A 15,944-nucleotide genomic window follows, 5' to 3' on the forward strand; every position below is an offset into this window, starting at 1 on the left:
TTTGAAAGCAGTTATAAACAGTACTATGACAACTCACACATTATCAATTTTATATTAAGCATCGCCTTGTGCCTATGTAAGGACAGGCGATCCACTTCAACACAAGTCTGTGCCGTGTTCTACACCTATATTTATATACACTTACTGAAAAAAAATCCAAGCCCAAGTGGATCCATCCACACAGTTCAAACCCATGTTGTTCAAGGGTCAACTGTACTTCACTGAGGCTGTGGGGACAAACTCTCCTCTTCCCTCGACTTGGTCCTAGTGGGGGGCCAAGCTTCACTCACCCAGGCTTGACTCATTTAAACTCCCCGCTGTGTGTGGCCGTGAAAACGAGAGGCAAGAGTCTCAGCTCACACTGTGGTGAGGACAGGCCTAGCTTCCTTATTGATGCTTTGATAACTGATACATTATTAATGCGGTTCACTCTCTTTGCTGAAGTAAAGTGCTTCATGAGCTGAAAGGCTCACATATCAGAGGCCTTCTAGGTCACAAATGGAGGAGATTGGAGGGCTAAATGTTGGCAGTCTTGTGGGTTAAACTCCCACACTCAACAGCCCTATGCCAGTAAGTATGTATTTAATGATGTGACTGGTGTGAAAAGTCTTATTTTTAAAGCTCGCTATTTTGTTTCTTTTTATGATTTGCAGGTATTTTATTCACATGCCAGCATTGGAAAAAAGGCTCCCATTATGTTACCCTATTACCCAACCTACCACTCAACTTTTCCATGAAGTTCTGAAACTGGTTGAACAGAAACAATCTGTGAAACATTAATAAGAGTATAAAATGTTAATTGGAAGTCAACTTAATATTTATTAGAAATACAGCTATTCCTGTATTCTACAAAAAAGATCTTATTTGAAGGTTCCCTCCATACCTCTCCAAGAGAAGTCTTTAAAAAGAAACTGTTCAATACAATGACATAAAGTGTTGCTGAAGACTAGCATTTTTCTAAAAGAAAAAGTTTAAGACATAAAAGAAACAGAAACCTATGAAGAAGTGTAGAAAGTGCACCCTGATGAGTTTTGGTGTAATAATGGTGACTGGCATGAAGCCACTGACATATCCAAAAATAAATTGTGAGGAGTGTAAATATTGGGCAACAGGATGACACCAGCTGTAAAAATTCTAGTGATGTTAAGTATTCATGGAAGAAGGAGCAGAAGAACATAGGTATAGCTGTAAGAAAGGTCAGTTCCTCATTTATCATGGGGAAAGCAGCTTAGACTTGCTTCAACAAAACTAAATGCATTCTGCCTCTCTTAAACAAACCTGGAGCAAATGAGAGCAGTCTTGTAGCATTTCTATGAAAGAGAAACTGTCTATAAGCAGTTATGGCTCTTCCAGTTATTTCTAAAATGTCTTACTATATCTTATGTCAGTAAACTAATCCAACAAAAACCTTCACTTTGGCATCCCTGCTGAGCTATTGGATTTGCGTTTCTAAGAACTCAGGAACTGGGTCCTGCATTCAACTTCCTTAAGGGAGAATCAGAGAAGAATCCAGCACCAAAGAAAGGGCTCCCAAGCCAGACTTGCCTGTGCTGTGCAGTGGAGAGAAAATTAAACTCGGGATATCTGGTTCCTGGTTCTGGCTAAGCCACTAACCAGCTGTTTGACCTGGAGAAAGCCAGATCTCCTTTCAGGGCCTCCTCTCCTGTGTGGAAGGCTAAAGGTAGAACTTTTTCTCCAAGTTTTCTTCCAGCTCTGACATTCTCTGCCTGTGATGAGACACTTCTTAGCATTCTGTAATGGGCAGTGCATTCCTCTGCTACCCTGGCTCAGTGCCTGGTTGTACACTGATTTCAACAACGCTGTTTTCTTTGGACTAAGCATTTTCCTCCTGGCTGTCATACCATTGCCCCAGAAAGTGTCTGAGCCTTCTGCACTGTCACCCATCCAAGGTTATAAGTCTTCTGCTTTCTAATGTAGGGACAGAAAGGGAGCAAAATGGTGTTTATGAGTGTCCCGGGCTGTCAGATAAGGGGTTATTCCCAAGAGATGGTTAAACAGGAGAATTTGAAAAGACTCTTAAGACAAAGGCAAGCAACACTTGAAACTGGAAAAATGATGGGACAGTAGGCTGACTACTGATGAGTGCGGAGCCTGCAGAGTGACAAGAGCACTGACTCAGCTGTGCCTCGGCTTCCAGGCAGTGCCCTGGCTCTGGGCTAGGCGTGGCGAGGCTCTGGAGAGGGTTTGGGGGTCTCTTTCCCACGTGCCTTCTTGTCTGTGTTGCCTCTTCTCTCCCATTAGTTTTGGACCTTGGGAAGTTACTTAACATCTCTAAGCCCTAATCAAAACAAAAATATAACCTATCCCAGAGGGCTGTTAGATTTAAATGAAAAGGTATTGCTTAGGCACATAAGATGGTATGTGGAAGCAGTAAAGATTCAGTGCATGCGTGCTCAGTTGCTGAGTCACGTCTGACTTTTTGTGACCCCATGGACTGTAGCTTGCCAGGCTCCTCTGTCCATGGGATTATCCAGGCAAGAAATACTGGAGTGGGTTGCCATTTTCCCCATTAGGAGATCTTCCCCACCTAGGGATAAAACCCATGTCTCCTGCGTCTCCTGAAATGGCAGGCAGACTCTTTATCACTGAGCCACCCAGGAAGTTTTAGGTTTGGGTACTTATTAAACTACTATCAAAGCTGGCTGAGAACTTAGAGATTAATAAGTGCTTCCCTTATTTCTAGGACCAATTTGGGGACTAGCTATTATACTCAGCCCCCAATCTATACAGCATTGAAGAACAGATTCATTTCATTATTAAACTGAAAATTCAATTTTATATTAGCAGGAGTATGATTTCATTAGGTGACTATTTCTACTGCTCATCACCAAGGACTGTAGACTCTAATTGACATTCACAATGCAAGAGCTGCGTGGGAAATATTCTTCCCAAGGGTGGACAGAAAGCTTTTCAGTCATGTAAACTTTTTTTAACCTTTGATTTAAACAGCTAATTACTAACTGATCAAGCAGACTTTGCCATTCTGTCCTTATAGTGTTCCTAATTGATTCACAGACAGGGTGAGAATACACATATGAAGAGTTTGTTCATTTTACTGAAATCTAGATAATCCAGAAACTATGTTAAGAGGGAAAAGCCTAAAGTCTCTCTGACTGATGATGTATTTTACTTATTTCCATACTGACTCTCACTCACCATTTTTCAGTGTATAGAAATGCCTGAGTATGGTAGTAAGTATGGTATTAAACATGTTCTAAGGCATTTGCTAAAAGTGGTCACAGCTTGTTGACTGGTGATATGTTTCAGCCAGTGGCATTATATTTTCTCTGAGGTTAGACTCACTTGTTTTCTATTTAATGTATTTGTATAGTAGAGAGGTTTCAGTGATAAATGTAGAAGAGAAGCTGGAAATTTCTTGAAAAAATGAATTTAATGGGAATTTCTGAGCAACCCTTAATAGTATTAACTCACTCTGATTTCTCTTGTTCACTGTATTTACTTCTAAAATGCAATACTGACTTGTAAGTTCCACCTGAACTTGGCTCCCTGTAGGATGAAGACAGTCAGCAATTCTTCATCCCATCAGACCAAGCACTCTGTGCCTGTATATCTGTCTTTTGGATCTGAAGATTTTTACATTGGGAGGAAGGTAGAATGATTCTGGCTGGAAATAGGGGTGGTATAACTTGTGACCGAGAGTCCAGATGCTTTGTCAGCAAGACCTTGTTTTGATTCTTGCCCATCTACTTGTTATCAGACTTTTGGCAGGTTATTTAACTTCTTTCAGAACTTCCATTTTGTCAAGCATAAGTTAATAGAAAGTCTGCCTTAAGGGTTTTTGTGAATATTCATTCATTCATATGTAAACAAGTATTTCTATGGCCAGAATACACAGACAAACCATATGGCATTGCCATTTTCAAGTTCAAAACTATCAATATCTGCAATCTCATATGGTTCAAATAAAACCCCCCTCAATCGATGGTAGCAATTATCCTAACAGAAACACTAACTCACGTTAAGAACTTATTCTTTAAATACATGTCATTAATTCTAATTTCCCAGGTAGTATGGCATTTTGTTATAACATGGCTTATTCTTGCACGGATTTGGGTGAACCTTAAATCATGTATTAACAGTTCAATTACAAATTATTAAGTGGGCATAATATAATTTAAAATGTTCAAACAGAATTTAAAATTTCCTTTCCTGCCTTCTCCCCAAATGAAGCAATCTGTTCTTGCACCAGTCTGCCCCTCCTCAGTGAATTTCACTTCATTCACCCTTCCACTCAAAAGAGACAGTTGGGAGGCTTTTGTGTCTTCTCCTTTCTCTTCATCCTCCAAACACAATCCATCAGCAGCGCTTATTGGAAATTCCTTCAAAATATATGAATCATCTACTGACTTCTCATAATTGCTCTACTTTTGTCCAAACCTCCATTACCTAATGCAATAAACTATTTCATTACCTTGTTTTCACCCCTGACTCCTACAAAACCCTTCTCTAAGGTGAGAGTGGACTATTCTTTTGAACAAGGAAATCAATACAATTTATGACTTTAAACCTCTTTTCTTCTCATTACCCAAGATGAAATCCAAAGTCCTTACCATGGCTTTCAGGTCTTAATGACCTGACCTTTGACTACCTTTGTGACCTAATCCAATCACTCTTCTCACTCACTACTCCCTAAATACACGGGCCTTTTATGGTTTTCCTTTAAACCTCCAAGTTCTTTCAAGGCTTGGACACTTGCACTAGCAAATGCTTCCCCCCCTCAGACCGTCAAGTGTCACTTCAAAGAGGGCTTTTCTGATCACTCCAAAGTGGCCTCCCAATCACTTGCCTCACTTTGTATTTGTTTACTTACCTGTGTTCTGCAATGCAGTTTAAGAATGTAAGCTTCATGAGGGTCTGGCCCGCATTCATGACTCTATCCCAACATCTGGGATAGTGCTATCCCAATATCTGGCTATTCTACAAAGTGCCTCTTCTATGCTGAGTTGAAAGCATGGGCTAAAGAAACATGTAGAAGGAGACCACAGACAGGAGCGCCAGCCCGAGCTGCCACATAACAGCAAACTCATGAAAAGGCCCCAAGTGAGAGCTCTAGAAGAAGCGCCCAGGCAAGCCACAAATTATGAGACATAATAAAGGGTTGGATTTTTTCCAGCTTTACTGAGGTATAATTGACTAATAAAACTGTAAGGTAGTTAAAGTAAACAATGTGATGATTTGATATTCTTGTGCTCTGTGAAGGGATTTTCCCCACCCTCACCCCCCACCCCCACTCAAGTTAATCCTCCCATAGGTACCTTTTTTTTTTTTTTTAGGGGGAGGGGAACCATTTAAGTTCTACTGTCTTAGCAAATTTCAATGATATAATACAGTGTTATCAGCTATGGTGACCATGTTATACATCAGGTACTCAGACCTTATTCATCTCATAATTGAAAATGTTTATACCTTTAAAAGTTTGGAGAAGTATCAACCTCTCCCTATTTCCCCATCCCAGCCCCTAGCAACCACTTTCTACCCTCTGTTCCTATGAGCTTATCTTTAAAAAAAAAAAAAAAAAAAAAGTGTTATTTTAAGCCTCTAAGTTTTGGGGTGGTTTATTATGTAGCAATGGGTAAACAGAACAAGGACATTTTCATTTATTTTAAATACATTTACAGCATTCTATCAATGTTAGTGTAATTCCAAATTAAATCATTTGCCGCAATCAAGCACTCTAACCAGCTTAAGTATTTTACTTATCTGTTCTTCCAACTTTTTTCTAAAAGTTGGCGAGTGAAGTCGTTCAGTCGTGTCCGACTCCTTGCGACCCCATGGACTGTAGTCTATCAGGCTCCTCCATCCACAGGATTTTCCAGGCAATAGTACTGGAGTGGGTTGCCATTTCCTTCTCCAGGGTATCTTCCCGACCCAGGAATCAAACCCGGATCTTCCTCGTTGACAGATGCTTTATCGTCTGAGCCACCAGGGAAGTCCTTAAAAGTTGACTAAACATGGCTAAAATCATAAAATCATTTTCCCTTTTGTCATTTTAAATGGATTAGACAGTATTCCGCAGAATTCTCATCCTTTTAAAATGGGATTTATATTTGTCTAAGCACAACAGGGTCCACACTGTCATTGTGCCTTACTGGGGAGGAACCCTTGGAATCTCACAGCACAAATAACAGCTGACCACATAAGTGCTGACAGTGTATGATGAACACCAAGAGGACCAAGACTGCTTCTGCCTTCAACCCTTGCTCTCTGAGCCAGTCCCTAGAAGGGACTGATAAGGAAGTTATACAACATGGAGGAGATAAGGTTTTGAAGGTGTACTGGTTATATATCAGAGATCTCTGGCTTCTAGGTTTAGGAAAAACCTTGGGGCAAAGGGTTTTCTTTTCTTTCCTTTTGTTTTTCTATTTTTCTTTTCCTTTCTTGTTGTCTTCTACTTGGAAGGGGACTTTGCAGAACTAAGAGGGGCTAGAGGTGGAACAAGAGAAAAGAAAGCAAGATTAATATTTGCCCTAAGATTCTGAGAGGCAAAGGGGACCGTTAAATTTCCCTCTGGGCGGTCCACTCCTTTGAAGACCCGAGGAGAGGTGTAGGATTTCAGGGCATAAGCTGTGCCTATAAATAAAGATGTCGGATTTGATGGAGCCACTAATTCCCTTCCTTCCTCTTTCTACTTGTGGTGGTGATGCAGACGGAGTAGTTAGTGACAATGGTAGTGACAGTGGTTAGTGATTTGTTTCGCCAGCAAGGAGGACAGTAGAGGTTTCCCAGGTGGTGCTAGTGGTAAGAACCTGCCTGCCAATGCAGGAGACAAAAGAGACACAGGTTCAATCCCTGGGTTGGGAAGATCCCCTGGAGAAGGAAATAGCAACCCCCTCCAGTATTCTTGCGGAGAATCCCATGGATAGAGGAGCCTAGTGGGCTATAGGCCATGGGGTCACAAAGAGTCGGACATGACTGAAGTGACTTAGCAGAAGCAGCAGGGCAGTACAGGAGGTGGAGGGTGTAGATCAAGTGGAAGAGGGCCACTGAGGGGTTTTGCGGGCTATTCTGCAATATTAGCCATTATTTAGAACATTGTTCCTACATGGAAATTATTCTGTCTTCAGCACAGCTAACCTGCAAATGAATTTGGAAAGGACACATTTATAAAGGGAGTATTTTATATCCCGGGGCTTCACAGGTGGCTCCATGAAGAATCCACCTGCCAACGCAGGAGACCTGGGTTCTATTCCTGGGTAGGGAAGATCCCTTGGAGAAAGAAATGGCAACCACTCCAGGATTCTTGCCTGGGAAATCTCAGTGACAGAGGAGACTGGCGGACTACAGTCCATGGGGGTCGCAAGAGCCAAACAGCAACTAAACATTTTACATCTATTCCCAACTATAACCACCAGGGGGCAAAATTGGACAAGGAAGACAGAAAACCAATTGCTCTAGGAGTTTTGATTGATGAACTTTTAATTCCTGCTCATCTTCAAAATTAAATTAATTTTTGTTGTCAGCCTTCTTTAATATGTACTCACATAAATCTAGGTGTGAGAAAACTGTTCTTTTGTGCTCAGTCCAACTCTTTGTGACCCCGTGTGCTGACGGCCACCAGGCTCCTCTGTCATCCTCTGGGGGATTCTCCGGGCAACAATCCTGGAGTGGGTTGCCATGTCCTCTGCTAGGGTATCTCCCCAACCCAGGGATCGAACCTGCGGCTCCTGTGACTCCTACATTGCAGGTGTATTCTTTACCAACTGAGCCACCTGGGAAACCCCCATATGTTCTTACAAAATCAGCACAAATGTATAGTTTAAAAGTTTACAAAATTAAATGTAAATTAATATCAATGTCACATGTGATGTTTTGCTCAAACACACCTCTCCTCGCAAAATGAAGATGGTAGAATGTATCACAAAGGCCCTTAAGTTCTCCAGTCTCCTGGCGTCACATTTCACTGTGCTCTTCAGAACTACTGCACATCTTTATGTATAGGCCACACTAACCTCGGACTGCCCCTTGGCTTGAACATTTTGCTATGTTTGAAATCTGCTTGTGTTCTTTTTTTTCCCCAATGTATTGGTATTTTTTAAAATTTTCTTTTAAACTAAAAGAAAATTTTTGAAATATGGTTGATTTACATAGCCACAGTGTTATTTATTTTTTGCCATGCCCCGCGGTATGTGGGATTCTAGTTCCCCAACCAAGGATCAAACTGGTGCCCCCTGCATTGGGAGGGTGAAGAAGTCTTAACCACTAGACCACCAGGGAAGTACCTGCTTCTGTTCTCTTTCTGGCTGAGGACACTCAAAGTTCCCCCACTTAGGGACAAACAGTGGCTCAACATAAACAATGCAAACACAGGCATTCCACTGAAATAAAAATGAAACTTTAAATTTCCTAAGAAACTCCACAGACTTTCAAGCTGAAGCCAAGACCCCAATTTGAGAGGCTCTGCTGCAGAGGCTAAAGGGCTCACAATGTTTTAAGTATGGTGACTTAACATCATGGTGTCCCTGGATGGTTTACACTTTTTTCCCCCCCAGCACTTCTGCTATATTTTCAATAGTGTCCTCATTTGGATGATAAAGTAATAAGGTTATATCTGTACCCTGGTTAGAAGCCAGTCTCAGTGTGGAATTTTAGGATCACTGCCTTAGCAGTGGGAGTTAAGAAGCAAAAGTTAAACCTACTTAGAGAAGCTTCTTGGGCTTTGTTGAGAAGCATATCCAGTCTAATAAGAGTAAAGCTTCGGGGGTTCAACCAAACTTTTGATATGTTCTGATCTTCTTTTGTGACTCAGAAGTGTCAGGGGTTCCCCTGAATCCCCCACATTAACAAAACACCACCTCAAAACACAGGCTGTAAAAAAGGAAATATTAATATATAGAGTGAAAGATTTCATCACACTGAGGATTCTCTGATATTTGAGAGCATACAAGGTCATTTTTGGGTAGGAGGGGTGAAACTTCTGAGAAGGCCACATTTACTCAGAGATGCTGGAAGACTGGACAGCAGTTTTGTAACTGTATGACATAATTTGGCTAGCATGATGCTTTGGGCTTGCTACACAACAAAATGATTCCTCACCGCCAAGTCTCAAGACCAAATTCAGTTGCCAATGTGACTTCAGATGGTTCTGTGTTAGCAATAATGAAAAGATGCCACAAAATAGTGATTTTCAAGGAGGCGGAGAAAAATTTCTCTACAATGCCCCATAGACAAATTTGCTGAGACTGGTCTGTTGAAGTGGATACTAATGACAGTATTCTGGCAACTCTGAGTTCCATTCCTTCAGATGACGATGATTATTAGCATTATTTCATATTTATCAAGCCCCAACTGGAGCAACTTGTCATAATGGACAGGGAAGAGAGAGGGGGGGGGAAAGCACCATCTGTCCTTGGCATATGTGCTGGGGATACTTAATGTGGCGACAATGTCTAAATGTGGTCTGTCAGAGGTTTGGGAGGTTTCACACAATTTTCAGGGATCTTGCTGTCCCAGAGAGTTTGGATTTAGTTGGACTAATTTGGAGTTAGTTGGATACTTAAGATGTTCAAAAATTAATAAAACTGGGTCTCTGTTCTAAAAAGCTAAATTCTCTAAGCTAAACTGAGTACAACCTTCAAAACTTTTGCCATATCATCTGTATTTTTATTTACTCCATATTTTTCTAACATCATTTACTCCATTTTTTTCTAACATCATTATTTACTCCATATTTTTCTAACACCATTTCTAGTACCTCTACCTAGTTTAGAGTATCTGGGAAATCATGGAGTTGATGTTCTAGATATATATATTTAAATACTTGTGCTTACATATTTCTAATATGCATTTTTAAATAAACACAATTCTAAAAATTTCAAATGCCTTTACCTTGGACTATCTAAAATCATCTTTGTACCACTCTATGGGAATTATAACAGTAAGGAACACTTAAAGAAGATATTATAAGGGTAGAATAAGTCAGATGGTACAGGTATAAAGAAAGGGTTACAAGAAATCACAGAAAGAAGTTTAATTCTGATTGGGTTCATTAACAAGGCCGAACTTAGAAGATTTAGTATTTGTGGAGATTTTAAAAGTATCTACGTGGGTAATATTGTTTCATAAATGTGTAATTTTTTTTTCAAACTAAAGATGGCAAAAGATTTGACAAAGCTTGGTGATGAGTGCACAGATATCCCTATATTATTATCTTCTCTGTGTGCTTGAAATACTTTATGATAATAATAAAATGTGTCTAGGATTTGGAGAAGAGAAAAGCATTCCAAGTAGAAAAGAAAGTATGAGTGAAGGCACAGAATCCTGAAATTCAGGTGAGGTGTCTCCAACAGAGGCCTCCCCAGTGGCTCAATCGTAAAGCCTTCTTGCCTGGAGAATCCTATGGACGGAGGAGCCTGGTAGGCCACAGTCCACGGCGTCGCAAAGAGCTGGACATGACTGAAGCAACTCAGCACATGCACATCTTCGATAGAAGGTAAGCATCAGAAAATTAAGTTGTGGCAGATCATGTGGGACACTGGCTAAGTGTTCCTGAAGAAGAGGTCTGCAGGCATGGGACATCCCTGGAGGTTTCTGATGAACAATATATAACCAGAGCAGTAGATTAGGAGTAGAACTCTGGGAGAGAACTGCAAGATGTGGAGAGCCCAGATTTGGAAGGATCTTATAATAATGACTCAAGTGAAAATATGGTAGTCTCCCTAAGACCAATAACATCCTAATTTGCTCCCTTGTTCTGCTCGTTTGCATCCCCTATTTTTATTTTTTAAAAATCCATTTCTACTGGGCAGTGATATTTCCTCCTTCCTATCCTAGATTCTTTGCAGTCTCATCAACTACACTGTAGACAAGTCTCATCCAACTATATTTTCTGTAAATGAACAGACAGTAAACATTTTATGCTTTGCAGGCCACGCAGTCAATGTTGTAACTATTCAGTTCTGTTGCAGGGAGCCACAGACAATACAAAATAAATTGGTGAGACTGTATTTCCCTAAAACTTTATTTATAGACACTGAAATTGAAAATTTCAGATAAATATTCTTCTTTTGATTTTTTCAACATTAAAAAAATGTAAAAACCATTCATAGTTTTCACACTGTATAAAAATAAGCTGTAAATTACAGAAATGCAAAACAAAACCTAATGAGATATCATTCCTCACCCCTTGATGGCTATAATCAAAAAGACAAATAATAACACGTGTTGGCAAGAATATGCAGAAGCTGCAACCCTCATACATTACTGTGGGAATTATAAAATATCACAGCAGCCTTGGAAAACTGTTTGGCAGTTTCTCAAACATCTAAGCAGGGAGTTATATATGATCTAGCAATTCCAGTCCTACGTATATACCCAAGAGAAATGAAAATATATGTCCACACAAAACACTATACACAGATGTTCATGGCAGCATTATTCATCATAGTCAAAGTGTGGAAACATCCATTTCATTCTCTTGGCAGTACGAAAGAAAGCAGCATTGCTGTGCCACAACCTGGATGAATCCTGAAAATGTGCTAAGTGAAAGAAGCCAGTTGCAAAAAAACCACCTACTGTATGATTCCACTTACAAGAAACGTCCAGAATATGCATATCTATAGACAAAAAACAAAGAATACGAGGGCTGGCAGGTTTTGGCGAACAGGGAGAGGGACTGCTCATGGGTGAGGGTTTACTAGGGATATGTGATGAAAATGTTATGAAATCAATTGTGGCAAAGATAGTGCAACTCAATAAATACACCAAAAACCCACTGAACTGTACACTTTACAAGGGCAACTGTAGGGCATGTGAATTATATCTCAATAAAGCTGTTAAAAAGTAAATAATGGGCTGCAGGCTAACTGTTCCCACAGGTGGCAGTTTTCCAGCCTCTGCAGTAGACACCAGATGAACTGGCTGCTTTCAGAAGTTTACTAGTAGACTCGGCTATTTCAACTTGGAAAATTCAGTTTAGGAGAGCTGGAAGATAACTGTAGACAGGCTTTTGTTCTTGGGTCCTGCTGATGAGGGAATCTATAAGTCTCACAGATGTGTGATATAAGCAATGATGAATTTCCGTTTATAAAGTCAGGAATTTAGCCCACACACTCAGATACACTCAGATTCTTTGTGGTTTCCAACAGTGACGTCCTGCAAAGCCACCAGGCTTCGAGGACCTTCACCTGGTCCCAGCCAAGCTGCCCAGGCAAGTATTTTGTCCATCTTTATTCCTATAGACCAGCTGGCTGCTTAGCTGAAATTCTCCAGCATCCCATGATTTAAAAACAAAGCTTTGGGACTTCCCCAGTGGTCCAAGGGCTAAGACTCCACGCTCCCAATGCAGGGAGTCCAGGTTTGATCTCTGATTAGGGAACTAGATCACACATGCTGCTGCTGCTGCTAAGTCGCTTCAGTTGTGTCTGACTCTGTGCGACCCCATAGACGGCAGCCCACTAGGCTGCCCCGTCCCTGGGATTCTCCAGGCAAGAACAGTGGAGTGGGTTGCCATTTCCTTCTCCAGTGCATGAAAGTGAAAAGTGAAAGAGAAGTCACTCAGTCGTGTTTGACTCTTAGCGGCCCCATGGACTACAGCCCACCAGGCTCCTCCGTCCATGGGATTTTCCAGGCAAGAGTACTGGAGCGGGGTGCCATTGCCTTCTCCGAGATCACACATGCCATAACGAAAGATCCCGTGTACCACAACCAAGGCCAGGAACAGACAATTAAGTAAATAAATAAACAAAAGCAAAGCTTTCTCTCATTACCTCTTTAAAGAGGCAATGTGAGGTGTGACGGTAAATTTAATCTAAATTTTTCTTCTTATAATTAGAGTCTTGGCCAAGGCAACTGCTTAGATAGTTTCTGTACTGTAACTGTGGCACTAGGCATTCATTCCACAAATATTTGTTTAGTAGGTATGTGTCAGGCACTATTCCAACCGCTAGAGATACAGTAAACAAGAAATTAAAAACCCCTGACTTCATGGCATGGCATTTATATTCTAACAAGATGAAGTCTCCTCCTCTTCTTTCTGCATCTTTCCATCATGAACTACTATATTATCATGAATTAATCTTGATTAAGATTCCTGTGCTTCAAGAGAAGTCATTTCACCTCTCCCTCTGTTTCTAGACAGGACAGATCTATACTCATCCACAGGGACGTCCTGTGAATTCTGTCCACAATAGAATTTCAGAACACATACTTCTTCCCATCTTTACTAGTCCAAACCAATATCATTAACACCTACGTTACAGCAATAGCTTTTTTAGAGGTCTCCTGAATCTTAAATTTCTCCACAGTTACTTTTAAAATAATAAAATCTGATTACATCCTTTTATTTAAAACTTTCCAATAGCTTTTTCATTTTTCTTAGGATTAAGTCCAAAATATATAACCTGGCCCATAGTGGCATTACATGTCCTGGTCCCTACCTACCTCCCCTCAAATCACTCTACCCTTGGCTCAAAATTTTCCTACCACATCGGTCTTCTTTTTTTCCCATCCTTCTCCACCCCCACGTTTTCTCTTTATCTGGAGCATGCCAAGCCCTTTCATACCTCATTCATACTTGTATTCACAAAATTCAGCTTCACTTTCTCAGTAAAGCTACCTTTGACTCCACTCTATCATAGACGTTGAGTTATTAGACAAATAAGTTATGTTATTATTTACTTAATAAATGCCATCTCCAGTGACGATGAGCTCCTTACAAGGGCCTTATATCATCTGTTTATGATTATATCTCCTTACCTAGCTCAGGATCTGGCTGATCACAGATGCTCAACAGATGTTTTCAATAAGAAATGGATATTCTGAAAAACATCAATTAAGACAGGAAGACTATGAAATTACTTCAAAAATGTAAAAGTATTTTAAGTACATACATTATAACTTAGAATAAAGAGAATGAGAAAAAGGATAGAAATATGATTAGAAAAGAAGGAAATGAGATGGGGAGAGAGTGACAAAAAGGACATAGAGTCATGGCTCTAAGCAACAGAAGAAGCGTGGTAAAAAGAATATCATTTAAAATAAAAACTGGTGAGGGTTTGATTGAAGCATCATTTATTTTAGGAATAATGCTTTTACGAGACTTGGAAAGTTATAATTTAGGACTGTAACTCATGTAGCGGTCAGAATAAAGACCATCCCAAATTTTTGAAAAGGACAGTTTTTTCCACTTCTTTGCATCTTTTGTCTTAAATCCTTAGAATCTTCTGAATGAGATATTACATGCCTTCCTCAGGAGAACTATAAGTTTTAGGAAATAAAACACATAGTGCTGTGCTTGCTTTTAAGAGGGAAGCTTTCAGTTCACTTCCAGCCTTAATTCTTGGATAATCTGTGCTTCATCTCCTCTCTCTTCAATCTCTGCATATGGTGGTAGCTAACTATTTAAAACTGGGGGAGAATTTTTAGTTTGATTATTAAGTGTCAAGACGAGGTCATTTGTAGAAAAAATGTTTAATAATATGCAGAAAGCACAGCTCCAAAAGTCTCCATGAAGACCTTTGCCCTACATGTAAATGGGTAAATGGATGGAAATGTCAACTTTAGGTAACACAGGTGAGAACAACAGAACTGAAAGATTAGATGAATTAACATTTAATGATACACACAGACTGAGGAAAAAAAAACATGCAAAAGATCTTCTCTGAGGAACACAAGATATAAATTTTAATGACGTTACTAAAAGAATTAAGTCCATGATCATTTAAAACACAGGGAGAGTCCTTTTGTCTTAATGAGGGCTCCAATCCTTTACAGAATTACTAGAAAGAAAATGTTGACCAATACAACTCCAATCTATTTGGGAGTTTAAACAGTGTCCATTTATGAGAACAACATTTATATTCTATTAAGAAAACTGCTAAAAAATTTTCTGGGGTTCACAGTACAGCATTAGTAAAATTGAATACCATAATTATTTCAACAACTAATTACTGAGTTCCTGCTTTTGCATTTCAGCTGAGCTATTTCAAATCCTAAGCAATGATGCTGTTAAAATGCTGCACTCAATATGCCAGCAAATATGGCAACTCAGCAGTGGCCACAGGACTGGAAAAGGTCAGTTTCGTTCCAATCCCAAAGAAGGGCAATGCCAAAGAATGTTCAAACTACCACACAATTGCACACATTTCACACGCTAGCAAAGTAATGCTTAAAATTCTCCAAGCCAGGCTTCAACAGTGTGTGAACTGTGAACTTACAGATGTTCAAGCTGGGTTTAGAAAAGGCAGAGGAACCAGATATCAAACTGCCAACATCCACTGGATCATAGAAAAAGCAAGAGAATTCTAGAAAAACATCTACTTCTGCTTCATTGACTATGCTAAAGCCTCTGACTGTGTGGATCACAACAAACTTGAAAAATTCTTATAAAAGAGATGGGAATACCGGAACATCTTACCTGTCTCCTGAGAAACCTGTATGTAGGTCAGGAAGCAACAGTTAAAACCGACATGGAACAATGGACTGGTTCCAAATTGGGAAAGGAATATGTCAAGGCTATATATTGTCACCCTGCTTATTTAACTTATATGCAGAGTGCACCATGCAAAATGCTGGGCTGGATGAAGCAAATGCTGGAATCAAGACTGCCGGGAGAAATATCAATAACCTCAGATATGCAGATGACACCACCTTAATGTCAGAAAGCAAAGAGGAACTAAAGAGCCTCTTGATGAAGCTGAGAGAGGACAGTGAAAAAGCTGGCTTAAAACTCAACACTCAAAAAACGAAGATTATGGCATCCAGTCCCATCACTTCATGGCAAATAGATGGAGAAACAATGGAAACAGTAACAGACTTTATTTTCTTGGGCTCCAAAATCACTGCAGATGGTGACTGCAGTCATGAAATTAAAAGACACTTGCTCCTTGGAAGAAAAGCTATGACAAACCTAGATAGTGTATTAAAAACAGAGACATTACTTCACCGACAAAGGCCCACATAGTCAA

The 15,944-nt window shown here is 40.0% G+C and overlaps 2 protein-coding genes across 24 annotated transcripts in view; one reads left to right on the top strand and one right to left on the bottom strand.

The window, feature by feature from the left end:
- The window catches only part of C3H12orf56 (chromosome 3 C12orf56 homolog), a 92,912-nt gene extending 83,054 nt beyond the window's left edge, over positions 1–9,858 (top strand). The window contains exon 13 of the mRNA XM_012174624.5: positions 654–9,858. Coding sequence (XP_012030014.3) covers positions 654–780 — 127 coding nt within the window. The 3' untranslated portion in view covers positions 781–9,858. The remainder of the gene's footprint in view (positions 1–653) is intronic.
- XPOT (exportin for tRNA) overlaps positions 1–15,944 on the bottom strand; it is a 173,979-nt gene that overhangs the window by 137,672 nt on the left and 20,363 nt on the right. For 13 of the 23 annotated variants that reach the window (XM_027967487.2, XM_060412850.1, XM_042246972.1 and 10 more), the window contains exon 2: positions 13,735–13,796. The exons of the other annotated variants lie outside the window; for them this stretch is intronic. The gene's annotated coding sequence lies outside the window, so the exon portion shown is untranslated. The remainder of the gene's footprint in view (positions 1–13,734; positions 13,797–15,944) is intronic. 23 annotated transcript variants of the gene reach the window in all.

This window comes from Ovis aries, chromosome 3, assembly GCF_016772045.2.
Source record: "Ovis aries strain OAR_USU_Benz2616 breed Rambouillet chromosome 3, ARS-UI_Ramb_v3.0, whole genome shotgun sequence".
In the NCBI taxonomy this organism is placed as follows: Eukaryota; Metazoa; Chordata; class Mammalia; order Artiodactyla; family Bovidae; genus Ovis; species Ovis aries.